This window comes from Brassica rapa, chromosome A08, assembly GCF_000309985.2.
Source record: "Brassica rapa cultivar Chiifu-401-42 chromosome A08, CAAS_Brap_v3.01, whole genome shotgun sequence".
NCBI classification, from domain to species: Eukaryota; Viridiplantae; Streptophyta; class Magnoliopsida; order Brassicales; family Brassicaceae; genus Brassica; species Brassica rapa.
The window spans coordinates 20869-40408 of NC_024802.2; the positions used below are offsets into that span (position 1 = coordinate 20869).

The 19540-nt window shown below is 36.2% G+C and overlaps 2 protein-coding genes across 5 annotated transcripts; both read right to left on the reverse strand.

The window, feature by feature from the left end:
• Positions 1-62: 62 nt before the first annotated feature.
• Positions 63-5062, reverse strand: LOC103832532 (SUPPRESSOR OF GAMMA RESPONSE 1-like). 4 transcript variants are annotated; one of them, XR_004450499.1, is made up of 3 exons: positions 1756-5062; positions 1487-1680; positions 63-1195 (listed from the first exon to the last, which is right to left on the reverse strand). XR_004450499.1 is itself a non-coding variant. In XM_033277941.1 (3 exons), exons 1-3 carry the CDS (start codon positions 1540-1542, stop codon positions 760-762), a joined length of 390 nt encoding a protein of 129 aa, XP_033133832.1. In that variant the 5' UTR covers positions 1543-5062; the 3' UTR covers positions 63-759. The 4 variants fall into 4 exon arrangements, 1 of the variants encoding a protein (XP_033133832.1); XR_004450498.1 differs by having other exon boundaries at positions 63-951; positions 1059-1195; positions 1487-5062; XM_033277941.1 differs by having other exon boundaries at positions 63-951; positions 1054-1195; positions 1487-5062.
• A 79-nt stretch (positions 5063-5141) lies between these two features.
• Positions 5142-7495, reverse strand: LOC103832533 (transcription factor MYB72). Its single transcript, XM_009108551.3, has 3 exons — positions 6492-7495; positions 6270-6399; positions 5142-6180 (listed from the first exon to the last, which is right to left on the reverse strand). Exons 1-3 carry the CDS (start codon positions 6628-6630, stop codon positions 5550-5552), a joined length of 900 nt encoding a protein of 299 aa, XP_009106799.1. The 5' UTR covers positions 6631-7495; the 3' UTR covers positions 5142-5549.
• Positions 7496-19540: the final 12045 nt, after the last annotated feature.

Below are 19540 nucleotides of genomic sequence, written 5' to 3' on the forward strand. Positions count from 1 at the left end.
AGTCATTTTATTAATGGGTTGATGATGGCAGACGTATAATGATTTAAATGATGAGATACTTGTGAAAAACTAATGATTCTCTATGATACCTTGTCATTCAATATCACTTCAGTGTTAAATCTAACTGCTCTTATGAACTGTAAATATTGAGGCCACTTCACTCATGAAAAAGTACTAAAACTTGAGGCAGAAAACTGCACAACAATGAATGAATAACTCATTCGGCTAGCAATCATTAGCTGAGCATACTTGTACTTACTGAAACGTCAAACATAACCACCTGAAAGAAAATGTGTGAATGCTCTTCCTCCTGAGACTTCTCCATCGACATTAAAGGCATGCTTTGCACACCGTTCACTTACCTTCAAAAAGTGGAGTAAGAAAAGATAAACACAACGACACTCTGGAGATAAGGTTCTAGCAGTAAGCAACAGAAGAGAAGAGGTGTTGTTGGAGAGAGTGGAAAGTTAAAAAGCAGGCATCAACATGTACTGGATACCTACATACCAACAAAATGAAAGATCACAAGTCCATTCATATATAACAACCTCAAGCCCGGCCAAGAAAAGGTTCGCATGAAACATACCATGACAGTGACTAAACGCACCATCCGATACAACTGGTTAGTTCATGCGCTGTAAGTTTTGATAGCTCTATGGAAAAGTGGGACGCAGTCCCGTCGTGCTTAAGGCCTCGATTTAAAAAAAAAAAATCTGATTAAGATAAAACTTGGCAGAACTGGTACGATCACTGAAATGGCTAGACTGGTAAGTTTTTAGGAAGTGCGTAACAGATTCCATCATATTGATTGACAGTTGTGATGAACTCATTAATGAAAGGGTGGGAGCTTAAACCCAACAATCCAGATTTTGCAAGCAAATGGTAGATGATCTCTGGATCAGAGGGATCGAATTTCACACCTTGAGGCAAGCCTGGCCAGTCATCAACTTCCTGGAAAAAGTACAAAACTCGTTTTGACAAATACATTGTACACAAAAATGTAATATCAAGAGAATTGACATGAAAATAAAGTGAAAAAAGAGAAAACCGTACGTAACTGTTGTCAATGACGTGCTGACAGTTGGGACAAAGTCTTGTAGGATTGCCGTTCCACACCACTTGGTGCGGGTCATTCTGACTCGATGCACTCGTTATTTTGGTTGCAGTGCCGTTACTATCAACCAGCCATGATCGTCTGCAAGAAAAAGACAGTAATAGTCACAACTATGGGGGAAAATATGTTATCAAACCTCATGGTTATAATGAAAGAGCAGAAAATATCTTATCCAGGGAGTACCATTTCCAATATAGACATAAAAACAAAACTAAATGAGAAACATTAGTCTGCAGAATACTTATGTCTCTAGAACAAAGAGGTCATGGAGTCTGATCCATCACCCCACCGTAACAAACCATGAATAACTACTTGGAGAAAGTGCAAAGACAGATTTGAGATGAAAATATTTGAGCAGATTAAAGATGAAACCTTTTAGCTCTCTCAGGGTCAACAAACCAAAGCTCAGCGAGTTTGTCAGGAGCCATGGCTTTCTTAGCTTCTATTGATTACAAAGTCGAAGGGCCATTAACAAAGAGGTTGCGGCCGTGTCTAGGTCTTGAATTCTTAGACTCGGAAAACAGGTTCTCAGACTTAGTAGCAGATGGTCCAGACCAAGATTTTATCTGTAGTGACATAAGCAAAGAATAAAGAGCGTACTTGGATACGAATACTATAAAAACATTGGATCTTAATTTTACAGCTCTTGCTTCTGAATATGTGGGTCTCCAACGTAAATACACATAACTCTCTCTTAGTCTGTTTACATGTCCATGCCTTCAGACTCAAGTAGGGTTCAGGGAAAAATAGAGAATCTCTAACTGTTTCTGAAGTATTGTGAAACTCTACTGAAGCTCCACTTGCCATCTGTGCATTCCTATGAATTAGAATACAAAAAGTCTGGTTATAAAAGGAAATGATCATCCGAACAGTTGAACTGTAGATATTTTCTCCTAATCGCTGTGCTAGATATGAAAGGACAAGAGCTTAAGTTCCAAACCAAATCAGGATGCTGCAAAAGACTCGAGAGTTAACAAATTTTGTATGAAACTTAGAAGTGCTACAAAATAATAAAGCCTTACTATCAGAAACACTAACACACGGCAAGTAACATATGACAAAGACATTTAGAACCAGAGAAAGAAGCAAAGGTACATAGCATTTAACAGTCATAAAAATAGGAAAGAAAGAGCAAAATCTCACTTACCTCCATATGGGAGATGTAAAATGAGTATATAGAAAATGATGGAAGCCCATAATGAAGAGATTCTGGAGGACAGAGATCCTCCCACTACAGAAGTACACAGCCTGAGTAGTAATAAAATTTAATGGTTAGATATGGTAGTACTGCTAAAATCACCAGCAACTTAACAAATTTAATTATCATGGAGTGTTCTCCAACATCAAAAGCCATAAATCTTAAAGTAGTAATTGGAATAAGGAACCGGCAAACCTTTTTCATCAATGAAGTCGCCATGATCGAGGGGTTTCTGGGAGATAGAACATGAGCTCTGATTTGGAGAATTCGCCATGATCGAAGGATCTCTCAGGAGGTGTGTTTATATACTGAATGAAGACGTTGAAGGTTGAATTCAAGCGCCATTGAAGAGGAGTTAGTAGGTATTTGTCATTTCTTGGCATTACCCTCGACTGTGATTCTGTGAAGGAGAAGTATTGTTTAGGCGACGTTACATCATCTCCGGTGGTAGGTTTAGGAAGGTAAGCAACCTACAAATTTAAAAACGGACCCTAACTACATAGCCCAGTTTTGCAATATTTTATACAAATTTAAGCAAGTAATAGGCCTGATATGTGTACTTGTTATTCTCACAGCCCATTCAACATAACTCGAGAACAGCTTTTGATGAATAAAGAGAGACATCCAGGTGGCACAAAATGCCCTTCCCTCCATGCTGATGTGGCAGCAGGAGGTGAGAGAAAACCCTATTTTATAGTTATAGATAAAATACAAAATATATTGAATACAAAATATAATGTTTATTTTGATCTGAAAAAATTACCAAAACCCACAATATGGTTGTAAATAAAAATCTACCAAAATTATTGTTATAAGTTATAACCAATGCGCTAACAGATTATAAATTAGCGTAATATATTTTACGTAACAAATAGAAATTGAAATCAAAATATCTAAAAATGTTATACATATGATGCACTCAAATTACCTGATATTTTACCTGAATTATCTTATAAAATCAAACCAAAAAAGAACCAAATTAACCTGAATTTTTCTAATATACACTATACAGTATACATGTTCCTACTTTACTATCACCCAACCGGACCAAGGACTACCCAATCTATCCAAACCAATTTTTTGGTTCTTAAATAGATATTAAAATCCTCTATCTGAACTATATGATACCAAAATTAAACGATCCAAACTGCATCTATATCTGAATGCCTAGATCTACATCTAATTATTTCAGATAAGCATGCTTGTTTACCAAATGTTAAAAGAATATTTTGGTACTGTTTAATATCTGATAAAAAATATTGTAGAATAATATTTCGAACAAGATACATTTTTTTGGCAATAACAATGTTATAAAGTTACAAGATACATAAACAATATATAATAACAAAAACAATAATTATTTATACAAAATAAATTTTGATCCATATAAAAGTTGAACCGAGGACTACCCAATCTATCCAAACCATTTTTTTGGTTCTTAATAGATCTTAAAATCCCCTATCTGAACTACGTGATACCAAAAATAAACGATCTAAATTTCAGATAATTATGCTTGTTTACCAAATGTTAAAAGAATATTTTGGTACTGATTAATACCTGATGAAAGAAAATTATAAAATAATATTTCGAACAAGATACATTTTTTGGCAGCAACAATGTTATAAAGTTACAAGATACATAAACAATATATAACACAAAACATTAAATAACAAATACAATGGCTTTGAATGGTGACGAAGGGAATGAGGAAGAACACTATGTTCCTTAGCATTCCTTAAATTTTTTACTATTCATGAGAAATATGTTTTCCTTTTCATTCTTTTGTTTGTAGAGAATTATAAAACAAATTTATTCCTTATTAATTTTGATAAGAAACCATCATTCTTCATCGTTCCTAAAATTTTATTCCTATTCATTTCATTTCTATCATTTTCTATTGTTCTTATGATGGTTACTGGTCAAACCTAATAATTCTTTATATAAAATAAAATTTGATCCATATAAAAGTTGAAAATACATGAGTGCCCGCCATTTTTACTATATAGAATCCCACCTTAAATGGTTTTTGTTTTGTTTTCCAAAATAGTGAAAAAAATTCTTAAAGTTTTTTTATGAACACTTTTTACTGTGTGACAGTCGAGTGAATAAATAATAATGTCCTAAAATTATAAAGTATATAACAGTAATTGACGAATACCTATTTAATTTTTTATTAACATGAAGGTATCACATGCTTATAGAAGAATCCAAACTAATTTCCAATGGAAGGTGCATTTTATGGATAGATAATGACCGAACGCAAAATTTCATATTCATATGGATGTCATGGAGCAAAGTTACTTAGCTTCTCAAAACAGCCGGATCAAACCTAAAACATGTGAATGTACCAACCCGTCCCTTCCCACTCTACCACAAAGTCTCAGGCACTATTTAATAATTTTGCCGTACAAATATAATTTTGATCCGTATAAAGTGAAAACACTTGCGCCCAAATCTATACTAGTATTTGCGAAGTGATATTTTGCAACATAATTCTCACATTAAAAGATAAACTGGTTTATGTCATAGTTACCATTATTACAATTTTATATATTTTTTATTACATAATTAAAAACGAATTTATATTAATAATATCATATTTTTTTAATAAATATAAGACAATTCTTATATATTGTGTTGTTATATATTGTGTTGTTATCTTAATGAATTTATATATATATAGATAATTTATTATATAATTAAAAATTGTTTTTATATTAATAATATCATATTTAAAAAAATAAGATAATTCTTATATGTTGTGTTGTTATCTTGAAATAATATTTTTTTATTATATTTTTTTTAATTAAGATATACAACAATTTATAATCAAATATTAATCAAGTAAAAACATTTGCATAAAAATATTTTCCAAAATATATTTAATGTTTGAGTGTTTTAAATGAAAAACTTTATCAAATATAAATAGTTTGATGTTTGATTTAATTTAATGTTTTAGTCTTGTAATATTTTTAAAGTTATACGTAAAATCAAATAAATATTAGAAGTCAATTTGTGTCATATATGTATATAACTCGAAGCTTCACAACTCTCCTCACCTTCTGTAGCGTTTACACCGAAACTTTTAGTTATTTTGATGAATTTAGCAAAGTGAAGTCATCAACGTATAGTGTCATAGTTGAAGATATGATGCATATAGGTTTATAAATACAGGTGATATTTGCAATATGCAAAAGTTAAGACAACGCTCATCATGCATTATGGTCGTGCATATATTCATAGGCATACTTCTCCGAACAAAGTAAAGTCATCAAAGTAAGCTTGGTTGTCCATAAAGCTGAGCCACTCGTCAAACTCCTCACTATTAGGACTAGGCTGCGACCACAAGTCAAATTCTCCGTTTGTTTCTTCAAATCCGCATGGAATTTCCGGTTGAGAATGATCAAATGATTGTGGTTCGGTTGCCTCTTGAGTCGTTCCGCCTGTATTGTGAAACCCGGTTAAGGTGTGAGTCTGAAGAAGCGAGTCAAGTGGTTGCACTGGAAATAACGTTTCGGTTGTTTGAAGAAACGCTGAGGTTATATCATCAAAGTCGTCATGGTCGAGAAGGAGTTGGATCTCGTGGAGTTCATTAACCTCATGAAGCTCTGGCTTTGTGTGCATATGTTTGCCGTGGAGATGAGACGACGAAGGTGGGTCTTGGCTCTCATTATCCCTAGAATTTCGTTCTTCTTGGACGATGGCATAGTTCTTCTTTTGATCTGCTTCTGTGGGTCGATCATTAGGGCAAGAGATGGATGAATAAGAGGATGAGTTGGGAAATAGTCGTTTCTTGAGATGAGTGTTCCACACGTTTTTTATCTCGTTGTCGGTTCTTCCAGGTAAGAAGGACGCGATCTTTGACCACCTGATCAAATATATATGTCAAATTAATTAGTCTCTATTGCAAAGCACGGAAGATATATGGTAGCTAGCTATAGATTTGTGTAGACAAACTTGTTTCCAAGAGTTTGATGGAAGTGGATGATGGCATCTTCCTCCTCTTTGCTGAAGTTCCCTCGCTTCACGTCCGGTCTCAGATAGTTTATCCATCTCAGTCGACAACTCTTCCCACACCTCATCAATCCTATCATTCATTTAATTATTATAACTCCGACCTTTTACTATATATATTATCACTGAAACATGTACGAATATATATAGAGAGACTATACTGACCAGCAAGCTTGGGAAGAGATCTCCAATTGTGATGGCCATGTTTCTGAATAAAAGTGATGAGAGTAAGATCTTCTTTTGGGCTCCATGGCCCTCTCTTCACTTTGCTCTTGTCACAGCATGGTGCTCTTCCTTTCCCCATTCTTAACGTCCCACTTTCTCTATATAATTATACTTGGTGTATAAAATTGTTGTGTTATGATTTGATTACTAGGAGATCCTATATACATGATCATAGATAATAACCCTTACGTCAGATGTTATATTTTATTGGGTGTCCACGAAGGGACCAACTATATACTATATATAAGTTTTTCCACTCCATTCAATAAAACTCTCTTATTAATTAACTTAAGGCACTTCATTCGTACACAGAACCAAAGCATGGAAAGTACGGATGTGAACTGCCATCCAAGTGATCATTGTGAATACGCTTCTTTTTTTTTTATATACATGTACAAGTATTCTTGTGAACAGCAAAAAAAAAACAACCAGCGAGGTTAACTGATGATGACTTAAGAAAAAAAAAAATATCGGTATGAGCATCATAGAAATATTTTATATCTTTACTTTTTATTATCTTATATATATTTTATGCAAATAAGATTTTTGAGTTTAGAATTTTGATCTTGAGTAAATTTTTTTAACACCGGATAACACATTACATCATCATAAAATCTCTAACTTTATTAGATATTATAACTAACTATCTACAACATATGCGATATTGATGCTCCACTGATAATGATTCCACGATGAAACTCTTCTTGAAACACTTGAATCGACAGACTCTTCTACATGTATAACATATTCGATGGACATATTCTCTCTACATCAGACGAACACAACGAACGGCTTTGCCAACAGTACTCTAGAACCTTTAATAAGCTTCACATCATATAATATAATCTGCTAAAATTGTATAGTCTTAGAATTAAATCTCAAACATGAATGTATAAACCTTTAAACTTTAACCATTAGGCTACAGTGCATCCACGGATCCGAAAATTCTAAAATTGAGAGTGGAGAAAATACTATGTTATTGTGTATAAGTATAACAAGCATGACACAAGAACCACAAGAGCCATGCCACACACAAAAGTTACACCAATAGGATTAAGATCATCAATTTCAGATCCATTATTTGTTGTTTATAATTAATACGACACCTTTACTATTTAAAATTTAGTTTATCTGTGAATTTTATAACGTTCTTCTTCAGCTTTCATAATTTCTTGTACTCTTTCAGTATTTTTTTATACATAGGTTTAGATATCCACGCTATTACTTATCAATAAAAAATCGTCAACATATATATTTAAAACTTTTGGTTTTTGATATAACTTTTAATAAAAATATCTGATTAGTTATTTTATTAAAAACTATAATAAACATAAATGAAGTTTCAATTTGCATCTATATGTTAATTTAACACCATATGAGATATCACATTAATAAACATCAATGAAACGTCTGTGAAATGAAATGTAAGTCACGTTATATGATAAAAACAATTTAAGGGGTTTTTAATCTTGAATCTTAATCAATTTAGTTTTTGACATGCATTTCAAAGTATGGGAATCGCCTATTCAAATATTTCTATTTAAAACATTATAATTTTACACATAATTTACACATTTTATTAAAATATTTATTTGTTTTAAATATTACAGATAATTAAATTAAATTTATATAAATATAACTGTATGAAAACTACAATAGGTTATTATGTTTATATAACCCATCTCTGATTAATTATATTTTTTACTTGTAGTGATTAAAATTAAAACAAAAAAACTTATTTGACTTGTTTTAGATTTTAAAATTTGTTTCAAGGGTTTATGATATTAATTAACTATATGCTTCATTTAATCCACCTCGTATACTTGATAAATATTTTATATATTTGATCAAATAACCCACATAAAACGGAATCATAAATCATCAAATATTATATGATCCATCATATTATCAAATAGCATGAATACAGTAATAAATTAATATTCGGTAAATTAATAAACATAACAGATTAATAAATTTTAGTAGGCCTGAATTGGATCAGTATAAAATATGACACAATTTGAAAAGATAATAAGATAATCAGTTTTAGAATAAATGATTAATGTATAGTTTGTATAGTTTGTTATTATTCACATTGAACTCTCTTTAACTTTTTGAAAAGTTTCTAAATATATTGATTTTTTTTTTCATTTTACACTTAAAAATATATTTACATTTATAGAAAATATTTCGTATATACCAAATAACCGAATAACAACAATATAAAATTTTTAAATTTTAATTTATATGTATATATATATCATAACTTAATTATTTTCCTATTTTAATAATAATATACTTCAAAATATGTAAATTTTAAAATAAAATTTCTGAAAATTAACAACTCGATATATTAATAAATTATAAAGTCCAAAAATTATTAATTTATAGATGTTTACCGTATTAGATAATATATAATATTTTATTTTATCAATCAAAATAAATTGATTTATTTTTGAATATATATATTTTAGAATATAAAATTAATTATGATTTCTTAATATCTTAAATCTAATATTTTATTTTATTAAGTTGAAGTATATTGTAGAATTTCTGAATTGATTTTATTTTGTATATGTATTTACTTCAATTTTATACTTTATAAGTAATATGGATATTAAGTTATTTTAATATTTATTAATTGTCTTTCTTATTAGATTTATAAATGCTTAATATAAAATATTATTAAATTTTGATTTCTTGTTAAGTAAATAAAAATGACTTATTATTTAATTTCTCACAATATTTTGAACTGAAATACTATTTTTCTTATTAAAAAAGGTGAATAATATTTTTTTAAATGTTGTTAATAAAAAGGAAATATTTAATTAAATTTCAAATAATCAGATATTAAAATAGTTTTAAAAAATTGAAGCTTAGAATATATATAAGAATATTTTAAGTTGTACTGTTTTGGAATTTTTTTAATTATTACTCATATTTTGTAACCAAATTAAGTATGACACAACTAACCTTAATGAATTATGAAAATTTAACTAAATATTTATAATGACAAGATGTTATACATAACACATACGACCAAAGTTTTTTTTTAATAGTATATGTAAAATCAAATCCCAATATACGTGTTTCTGAAATTCCCAGAAATTATTCTAAAATATCAAGGATGGATGAGCATGAGGATTCCTTCTGGAACTCAAAGTTTGACAGGGCGCTGTACCTCCAAAACATGACATGGTACTTTATTTGTGACGATAAGAATATAAATTATGATGCATTAGCATTGAATATAATAACTACAGTTGAATAATTCATATATATATATCAGTGTTTTCCATAGATTAAAATATGGCATGGCATGGTTAGACTTCAAACCCACGCCACCAGACTCTCAAAAAGATGGTTCAAGAACCCATTGATCTAAAAATTTGCATCATCGATCCGTATAATTATTTATTTTGAGTATATATGTCATTCTAATATATATAGATATATAGGTTTAATTAATGCAGGTAATTTCATTTTTTATTAAGTTGTCTTAACTAAGTCGTCTTATTTTTTTCTGAGTGGGGTTAAATATGTGTTATGAGATCATTTTGTTTTTGTTTTTGTTATGAGGTCATCTTCTTAGCAATAGAATACTAAAAGATGGACGACAAAAAAAAGTACTAAAAGATGTGTGACAGTACGAGTAACCCATGCCTCCCACCTCCATATCAAAACCAAGTAATTTAAATACATTGACGTGAAATGGGGGTCTATGATAAGTAAGTGGCATAACATGAAACTTGTAATTATATATATATTGTAATGATTGGCAATCATACATGTATACGTATAACAATTTGTGTTTTAGTTCTAGATATCGATGTCAACTTGTAATGACTCAAACTGATCATATTAAAAGTACAAACAATAAGCAAATTAAAAGTCTGTGTGTAATTGTAATGTTTAAGCACTTCTTTCTCGCGACGTCGTGCTGCTTGTGCAATTCTACACGTGCATGCCCTCAACTTTACACGTGTTTTGATATGTACAAAAATTGATCCGTTATAGATTCACCACCACCAAACTTTACTATGATGATTAAAATGTGTTACTTTTGTTTTGAAGTTTATAATTATTTTGTTCTAACAGTGAAAAATATTGTAAAAGTATAAACATAATACTATTAACACTTGATAACTTAGCTGCAAGAGAGTGATCACTGGATCGGAAGAAGTTATCATCATCACACTCAAAGTCGAGTTACCGCAAACCGAAGATAGAAAACTTAGACGGTATATTCCGCATTATCTGCAAGCCTTCTCTGGTTATCTAACATTTGAAGAGTGAAGACTAGCGTTGCACTCTTTACATAGTTCGGAAAAGGTTGTAAAGAAGGCATCTCTAATATATTTCTCAAAACAAAAAATTCCTTTATAGAGATTTATCTCTAATGTATGCTTTTAGAATATAAAGATGCTATTTTTATTCTAATATAGAAAATAAGCTTGTACTCGGTGTATATCCATGTTTGTCATGAGTTCAATTTCCACTGAGAACTAAAATTATTGTTACTTGACCAGTCTAAATTTGGGTTTTGGTTTAAGTGGTTTACATGTGGGACATAACAAATGATCGGTCAACCTTTTGGCATTAATCGTAAGGTATTTTAAATTCGAATTATGCAGTGTGGTACACTTTAAAACTATTCCACTATATAGCATTAAGTGTGTTCCATATGGAGCCGCTCGGATCAGCCAAAAGAGAAATATCAAAAAAAAAATATATATATATATAGAGAGAGGCTTGAGACAAACCAACAAAGATCTAAAAGCCTGCAACTGGGAGGATAAACATAGAAGAAGACGTCAACCAGGAGGTGGAAACTAAGTAAACTTTGAAGATGTGGTGCTTTGTGAATCGTGTTTGTGTGACTTTTTTGAACTACCAATAAATTATTGATGAAGCCTTAAGCATGTGAAACATAGTTATGATTACAAAGAGCTGATTTGGCTATAGCATCATTTGTAGAATTCATACTCCTAGCCCCTAGGAATAAAAACAAAAGATAGAGTAATAAACGAAGATGAGAGGTCTTCAATAGTTTCGAGGTGAGTGCATTCATCATCACTTGAATATCTGGACAGAGACAGAATTTGGGAAGATAGAGTGATTTTGCATGAAGGAGAGCCTCCCTCACAGCCAGAGCCTCAGCCATAAGTGGTGAAGTGACATAAGGCTCTCTAGTTGATCCTTATCCTAGTCTGACTTTTAGTTTATAATCAGTTTTTGAATTAATTGGGAGTTACCACATTACAAAACTTGTTGAGATACTGATGTGGAGTAAATGCATTGAATTTTAGCCTTGATTTATTTAACCGGTTTATGCTATCGATTTGATTACTTATCGTACAATTCTTCTATCAATGTGAACATAGCCAATTGGGTGAACCATATTAAATTCATGTATCGTTTACTATGTCGCATTTATCATCTACTTTGTGCATTCTTTTCTCGCATCCGTTATAATAGCAAGAGAATCATTGATTTGGAAATAGTGGATCCGGATCTAACCGTAACATATGAAGAGTAAGAAGTGAAACGTGGAATAGGGTAGCGTTCTTGTGTACAGAGACAGATCACACAGTACAACCAGCAATGTCGAGAGTGGTGGAAATTCTGAGAGGGCAAATGGTAATGGAGGTAACAGAAGACAATGCAAAGCTAGTGAAGTGACATATCTGAGATAATATGTGATACGCAATGAGCTTGATGAGTGGTTCTACCAAGCTCGAGTTAGAGCATCCGCAATGGTGAGTCCCATTGCGGAGTCCTTAGATAGATAAATATTAATTTTTTTTTTGTTTTGTTTTTGTTTGAATAGTTAAGGATCCGAATCGAAATGGTGAGTCCAATGGTGAGTCTCATTGCAGAGTCCTTAGGTATATAAATATTTTTTTTATATATAATTTTAGAAAGTAAACTTTAAATAAAACATGATTAAATTTTTTTTTTTTTGATCGAAAACCATACTTGAATAGCTAAAGAAGAAAACATAAGTAGTTTTTACTCATCCACAGACGGAGAGTTGATTAAGGATAGCAGCGCTGATTTCGCTAGAGTATCAGCTAGAGTATTTCCCACACGCGGGATGAAATGGAAAGATAAGTTACTAAACGAACTAGATAGATAGTGAATATCGAAGAGTGTTCCTTGAATCCAAGTGTGGTTCTTCTTGGTAACAAGCAGTGAGATGAGGCTTTTGGAATCAGAGAACACTCTAAGAGAATCAATGCCACGGTTGACCGCTTCGGAGATTGCGGTCTTTAACGCCAATGCCTCTGCTACAAGGGCTGAGGGGACTGAGCGGCGTTTTGAGAAGTTGCTTCCTGCTGGTGAAGCCATGCTGTCGCTGAAGTGCCAGCCCATACCACAGTTTCCGGTTCTAGAGTCCCAAGCAGCATCAGAGTAGACGCTCCACGAGGATCCTGCAACAAGAGGGAGTTGGGGTACATGGGGGTTAGACACATGGCGAGAGAGATCCACATTCTGTGGCAACGGAATACATTTATTCGACTCCTGAGCTTCTCTCCAAGCTTTAGAGTCTTTGAGGATTTTCAGAACTGATTCCTCAACAGTGTACTCTTTATTTTCAAAGAGTAACTTATTCCTATTAGTCCAAAGGGTCCACAAGACCCATGGCGAGATCGGAGTTGATCCCAATCCTATCGGAGGCAAGGTTATTACTCTGCTACAGCTATCAAGTAGATCCGGTACCGACATGGGAGGTTGCTGGAGTGAAGATGGAGCATGGAGACAGGGGAGTTTGTTCCACACCTGGGTAGCAAAAGGGCAGTGGAGCAAGACATGTATCTCTGTTTCAACTGCTCCACAACGTTTGCACTTATCATCAACATCAATTCCCCTGCTTTGTAGTGCGGCTCCAACGGGTAGGGCTCCAACGTTTGCCTTCCAGAGTAAATGCTTGAGCTTCGGGGAGGTGTTGAGGGACCATATCCTCTTCTTCCATTCGAAATGGTCAGAAGGTTCAGCCTCAGAGTTGATCTTTGCTAATGCGTACCCTGATTTTGTAGTGTAGTTCCCAGATTTATCCTTCAGCCAAACCAACTCATCCTTCATGTTGCAGTCGCTAGGAATAATGGACTTAATAACCTCCTCATATTGAGGCAGATGGTCTCTGATCATTTGAATGTTCCAATCTGTGGAGGAGGGCAGTAATAGGCTGGCTACGCATAGGTTGGAGTTTGCTAGGGTAGGCGGTCCTATAGGAGCCGTTGGCCTCTCAAGACTTAGCCAAGGCTCTGACCAGACAGAGATATCCTTCCCGTTTCCCACCACCCAACCCAGGCCCTGCCGGAGAACCTCTCTTCCCGCAAGTATCCCTCTCCAGCCATGGGAAGCTGAGGCGGGTGCCGTGCATTCCAAGAAAGAGGAGTTTAAGCAGTATTTACCAAGCAGCGTCTGTGCTAGTAGAGAATGGGGTTCTTTCAGGATCCTCCAAGCAAGTTTTGCCAAGAGAGCGTCGTTGAATTGTTCGATTTCTCTGAAACCCAAACCTCCAGCCCCTTTTGGCCGCGTGAGTCTATTCCACGAGACCCAACAGAGCTTGCGAACTGTTGGCTTTACATCCCACCAAAAGCGCGTTAAGACACTCTGAATCTGCTTGCATATTGAGAGAGGTAGCTTGAAACAGGACATAGTGTACGTTGGCAGAGCCGCTAACACTGCTTGTAGTAGGACTTGCTTTCCCGCCTTTGATAGATATCTCGTTGTCCAGCCAATTGATCGTTGTCGGATTCTATCAATGAGGTTAGCAAAAATGTCCCTTTTTTTCCTCCCAAAGTGCTCGGGGAGTCCCAAGTATTTGCCAACGCCTCCCTCATTTTGGATGTTAAAGAAAGCTTTTATTCTAGTCTTCACTTCGCTAGGTGTCTTTGAGGAAAAGGTAATTGCCGACTTCCCTAGGTTGATGCACTGGCCCGATGCCCCTTCATACACTGTTAAGATGTGTTTTAACGCTTCACAGCTAGACACATTTGTTTTGGTGAAGAACATTGTGTCGTCCGCGAAAAGCAAGTGGTTAATTGGAGGGCAGCCTCGTGCCACTTTAACACCCGCCATTCTCCCATCTTGCAGAGACTTATCGCAGAGCTTCGAAAGAACTTCCGTGCAGAGGATGAAGAGGTAGGGTGAGAGGGGATCTCCTTGTCTTATACCCCTTGTGGGGGTTACTTTTCCCTGAGCTGCTCCATTTACAAGAAAGGAGTAAGACACTGAGCGGATGCATTCCATTATCCACACCACCCAGATTGGGTGAAAGCCCAGCTTTCCTAAGACTCTTTCCAGAAAGTTCCATTCGATTCTGTCGTACGCTTTACTCATGTCGGTTTTCACCGCCATTGAGCTTCGTACACTAGCCTTAGAGGTTTGGAGATAATGGAGGACTTCATGGGTAATGAGAACGTTATCAGATATTGCTCTTCCCTTGACAAAGGCAGATTGGTTCTTGGAGATGATGGCTTGAAGCACAGGTTGTAGTCGTGAGGTGAGTACTTTGGCTATGATCTTGTAGTGAGTGCTACACAAGGCGATTGGCCTATAGTCAGCGACTGTCTTTGCTCCTCTGTTTTTTGGAATTAACCTGACATGGGTCTCATTGAAGTGAGCATCAAGGGTGTTCGTCGTGAAGAAGGAGCCGACTTCCTCTGTTATATCATCCCCGATAATGTCCCAAAAGCTCTGGTAAAAGCTTGCAGAGAAACCGTCAGGCCCCGGCGCTTTATCCGGGTTGATAGAGAAGACCGCCTGTTTGATTTCCAGCTTATCCGGTATCTTGACCAAAACCTCATTCATCTCAGGTGTGATGAGAGGGGACAAGACTTCATCCACCACATGGAGCGAGGGTGTTTGTTGCGACGAGAATAGCTCCGTATAGTAGTCTGAAATGGTCTGAACTATTTGTGCTTCTTCAAACACCGGTTGACCCAATGAGTTTTCTATCACAGAAAACTTATTAATGGTTCTTCTCTCACGGGTAACAGCATGAAAAAAGGCAGAATTACAGTCTCCACTGTGGAGCCATTGAATCCTGCTTCTTTGTTTCCAGTACTGTTCTTCCTCCAAATATGCCTTTTCCAGTTTCTGCGATAGTGTATCAATTACTACCGGGTCGGGGTTAGTGCTTGAAAGCGCCTCTTCCAGCTTTGTCTGTGTTTCCAAAATGAGCTCTTTGCTGTTCTTGTTTTGTAGCTTAGACCATTCCATGATCTTTCGCCTGATCCTACAAATCTTAACTAGGACCGACTCATATGACATTGAAGTCCAATGTTTCTCAACCAAATCTTGTATCTCAGGCTTATCTTTTAACCGTCTGTCGAAACGGAAGAGTCCACGTTTCTTTGGAGGACTTTGACTGAGGTGTACCAGTATCGGCCTATGATCTGATCCTTCAAATCTCAAGTATTCGCAGCACCCAGAAGGGTAGTCCTCAGCCCATCGACAGTTGATCATGGCTCTGTCCAAACGGGATTGAATGAAGTGACTATACCGGTTGCCTCTCCAAGATAGCAAGTTGCCCGAGTGCTGGAGATCCCATAAGCCTGTCTGAGAGACAAAGCTTCTGAACGCCAGGAAGGACCCTTCCCATCTCAGAGGTCCTCCTAATTTTTCCGAGTTGTCCAGCAAGTCATTAAAGTCGCCCATTACGAGCCAGGCTTCCTCATCGCGTCCTAATCCTAGTTCTGTCAGTTGGTTCCAGAACAGTGCTCTATTTTCTTGTCGGGGTGATCCATAGATAAATGTAACCAGCATAGATCTTTGGAACATGGATATAGATGTGTCAATAAAATTTGAAGAAGAGGAAAGGATATCCACCTGAACCTCAGGCTTCCAAGACAAGGATAGTCCCCCTCCTGTCCCACTTGGGGGTACTGTGAAATGGCTTGTATATTCCGTTCTTTGGAATAATCGGAGCACCACTTCATCTTGATTCATAGTTTCTTGAAGGAAAATAATTTCTGGGGAAATTCGCTTTTTGAATTCCCGCATTCGCTGGCCTGTCAAGGTGCTCCCAAGTCCTTGGCAGTTCCAGCTGAGAAGCGCTAAGGAAGAGCGCTTGGGTTTACCCGAAAATCCTTCTGCTTCTTTGTTATTGGAGGGACGATGGTGGTCTTCCGGATGCCTTGACGCTGAGACGGTGCTGTTGTGTTTCCAGTCTGAGTCCTCCTTCTTGGGGAGCTTTGGGTTTTTGTGACCCTTCTCTTCTTAATGCTAACTCCTTTTAGCGGGCTGGTGTTATATTTCTTTTTTTTGTGGCATTTTCCCATCCTTCTTCTTGGCCACGCTTCTAGTGATAATTCCAGGTCTTTCAGATAGTCTGGCTTGCATAGGGGAGTCCATCTGGTTAGGCACAGGTTGCGGCCCTAAGCGTAGAGAGACATGTCTCCTATCTTCACTAAGAGTTCTTATCGGAGAGTTTTCCTGCGGGAGTGATTGGAGGACTCCTGGAGGACGTGAGCCTGAGGGTCAACTGGTATCAAGTCGTGGTGGTTCCATGATCTCCTCCAGGTAGTGAATATCGATATCTTGTAGGCGACTAGAGCCTGTAGAAGTTCCTTGCTGCGCAAGTCTAGATTTCCCATTAGAGGGCAATGATAACCTTTGTTTAGCTGGGGGTCTGTCCGCAGATGTCTGGCCTCCCATCTCATTTCCATCATCTCTCAGTGATAGAGACCGTCTTAAGTCTGTGGAATGAGGGATCTCAGGTAGCCTCAGTCTTTCCTTAATGGGGCGACGTCCTGAAGACACTTGGTCTCCTGATGCTTCTCCATCCTCTCTACGTGAAAGGGCCCTTCTTAAATCTGTTGAGTGTGGAGTAGGGTCTTGTAAGGCTGGAGATTGTGTTTTGGAGGCTGAGTCATGGCTAGGTGCTCGTCTCTTCTCTGATATTTGACCAACTCCATCACTGTCTCTGTCATGCTCTGTCATTTTGCTGGGGGAATCAGATATGTGGAGGTTATTTTTTACTCCCACTCTGGCCCCAGATTCTCGTGAGAAAGATCTTCCTGGGTTGTAGTCTTCGCGACCTCTCCGGTATTCACTGGTCACTGGTGCATAGCTTTGATGCTGTCGAGAGTTGTACCTTGAATCTGTTGTACGATCCTCATAGTAGTCTCTTCTTGTGTAAGAGGGAGGGGCTTCTCTCTTATGCTGGACTTGGTGCCCTTTAAACCTTTTCCTTTCTTCATATCTCCTCCTGTTATCATCCAGACGAGCCATAGTATTCCTTTGGGAAATACCTATCCTATTAGGACTTCTGTCTCGTTCCCTAGAGTTCTCCGAAGTAGGACAATCATCTTTCTCATGGGAAAGTGAGTGGCATCTGAAGCAATGTTTTTGCAGGTTGTCGTAGCTAAATTCCACCTCTATTATCTCTCCAGAGGGTAGGGAGATATCTCTAGTCATCTCCAATGGGTTGAGACCGTTGATGAGTACTCGAACTCGGGCTTGAGTAGGTATACAGTCTTCCACAGTGCCCAGCTCTTTTCCAATGGCTCGAAGAGCTTTATCTTCCCAGTAATGGAGGGGAACTCCATTGATTTGGATCCAGAAAAGCAAGAAATCCGGGAACTTTTCAGACACTACTGGTTCCCATCGTTGCACAATAATCATCCATCTTTTGAAGTGGAAAGGTGCCTTGTTGAGAATGGTGAGTAGGTCTCTTTCGTTTTCAAAACGGAACTGGAAGAGCAGCGGCCCTAGATCTCTTCCAGTGAATCGTCCAGAAACATTCCAATGCTGGAGAAAGAAGTCCACAAGGGCTTTTGTGTTCTGTGTTGCAGGGTTTGTGACTCTCCCAATAAGGGTAAATTTGTTTTCCTCAATCAGAGCAGCTGTATCAATCTCTGGGATTTGAACAGGGGGCTTGCGGATTGTTTGACTCCTAGTCGGGATCCATTTCTTCTTTTCTTCTCTTGAGTACCGATGACTCATAGTTGTTGTGCAGGGAGGAGACTTGTTGTTGTTTTGTAATGTGAGTGGAAGTTCTCACACGGAGCAGAAACGATTCCGAGACTTGTTGTTGTGTTAAGTAGGTGAAGTGGGAAACTCTCACAAGGAGCAGAACGAATCAGAGGTTGCGAGTTCTTCGAGTAGGCTTTTGGTTGTTTCTTCCGGTGGTGAGCCTCATTCTGGTGTTACGGTTGAGCAGCGGCGTGGCAGCGGCGGAGCAGCGGTCCCTCCGACCCGGGTCGGGGGAAGAACCCGGGGGTTAAGCGCTCAAGAACTGGTAATAACCAGAGAACAATTCCCAAAATGGTTAGTGAATTCAAAAAGCGTGGACTTTTTACTGTGTTTTTTCCAAAACAGGGGAAGATTCGGTTTGCCAAGCGGAGGTTGAGTTAATGGACCGTTGGTTAACAACTTTTCTCGAGAATCGTGGCTGGGAGAGAAAAAGTTTTACCCGAGGTTGCTGCACAGATAAAATACCAAAACATGATTAAATAAAAACATGATTAAATATAAAGATTACACATAAGGTTTATAAGATGTAACGGTAGCTAAACACATGGTCAAAGCAGAGGAAAAGACTTTAGTATTATTATTGACATTTTTATACTTAATGTAAATAGCTTTTATTAGTCAATCAGCCGAACACATGCAACGGGTTTCAAACCAAATCATTAGATGAAGCAAATAACATCTATAGCCTTTCAACGCTAGTATACGTTCTTTTTTCTATAGTTAAAAATTAATTATCCTAACTGAAACGGTCTATGATTCTAAGATCTTTGTGTGTTTAAGTTCTTAATCTGAAGATGTGTTTTGTCCAGGAAACTGAATGTTAACCAAAAATTGAATAAAATCGTATAATATTCTTTTGCAAACTTGTTCATATGTGTTCTTTCTTTGTTGTCAAGATTTACATTATATATATTGGTTAAATTTTACTAAACCAGCAGTTGTGTATTTGTGTTGGACATCCAGAAAAGATCAGTAACATTCAAAACCAAACTCAAAACATCACC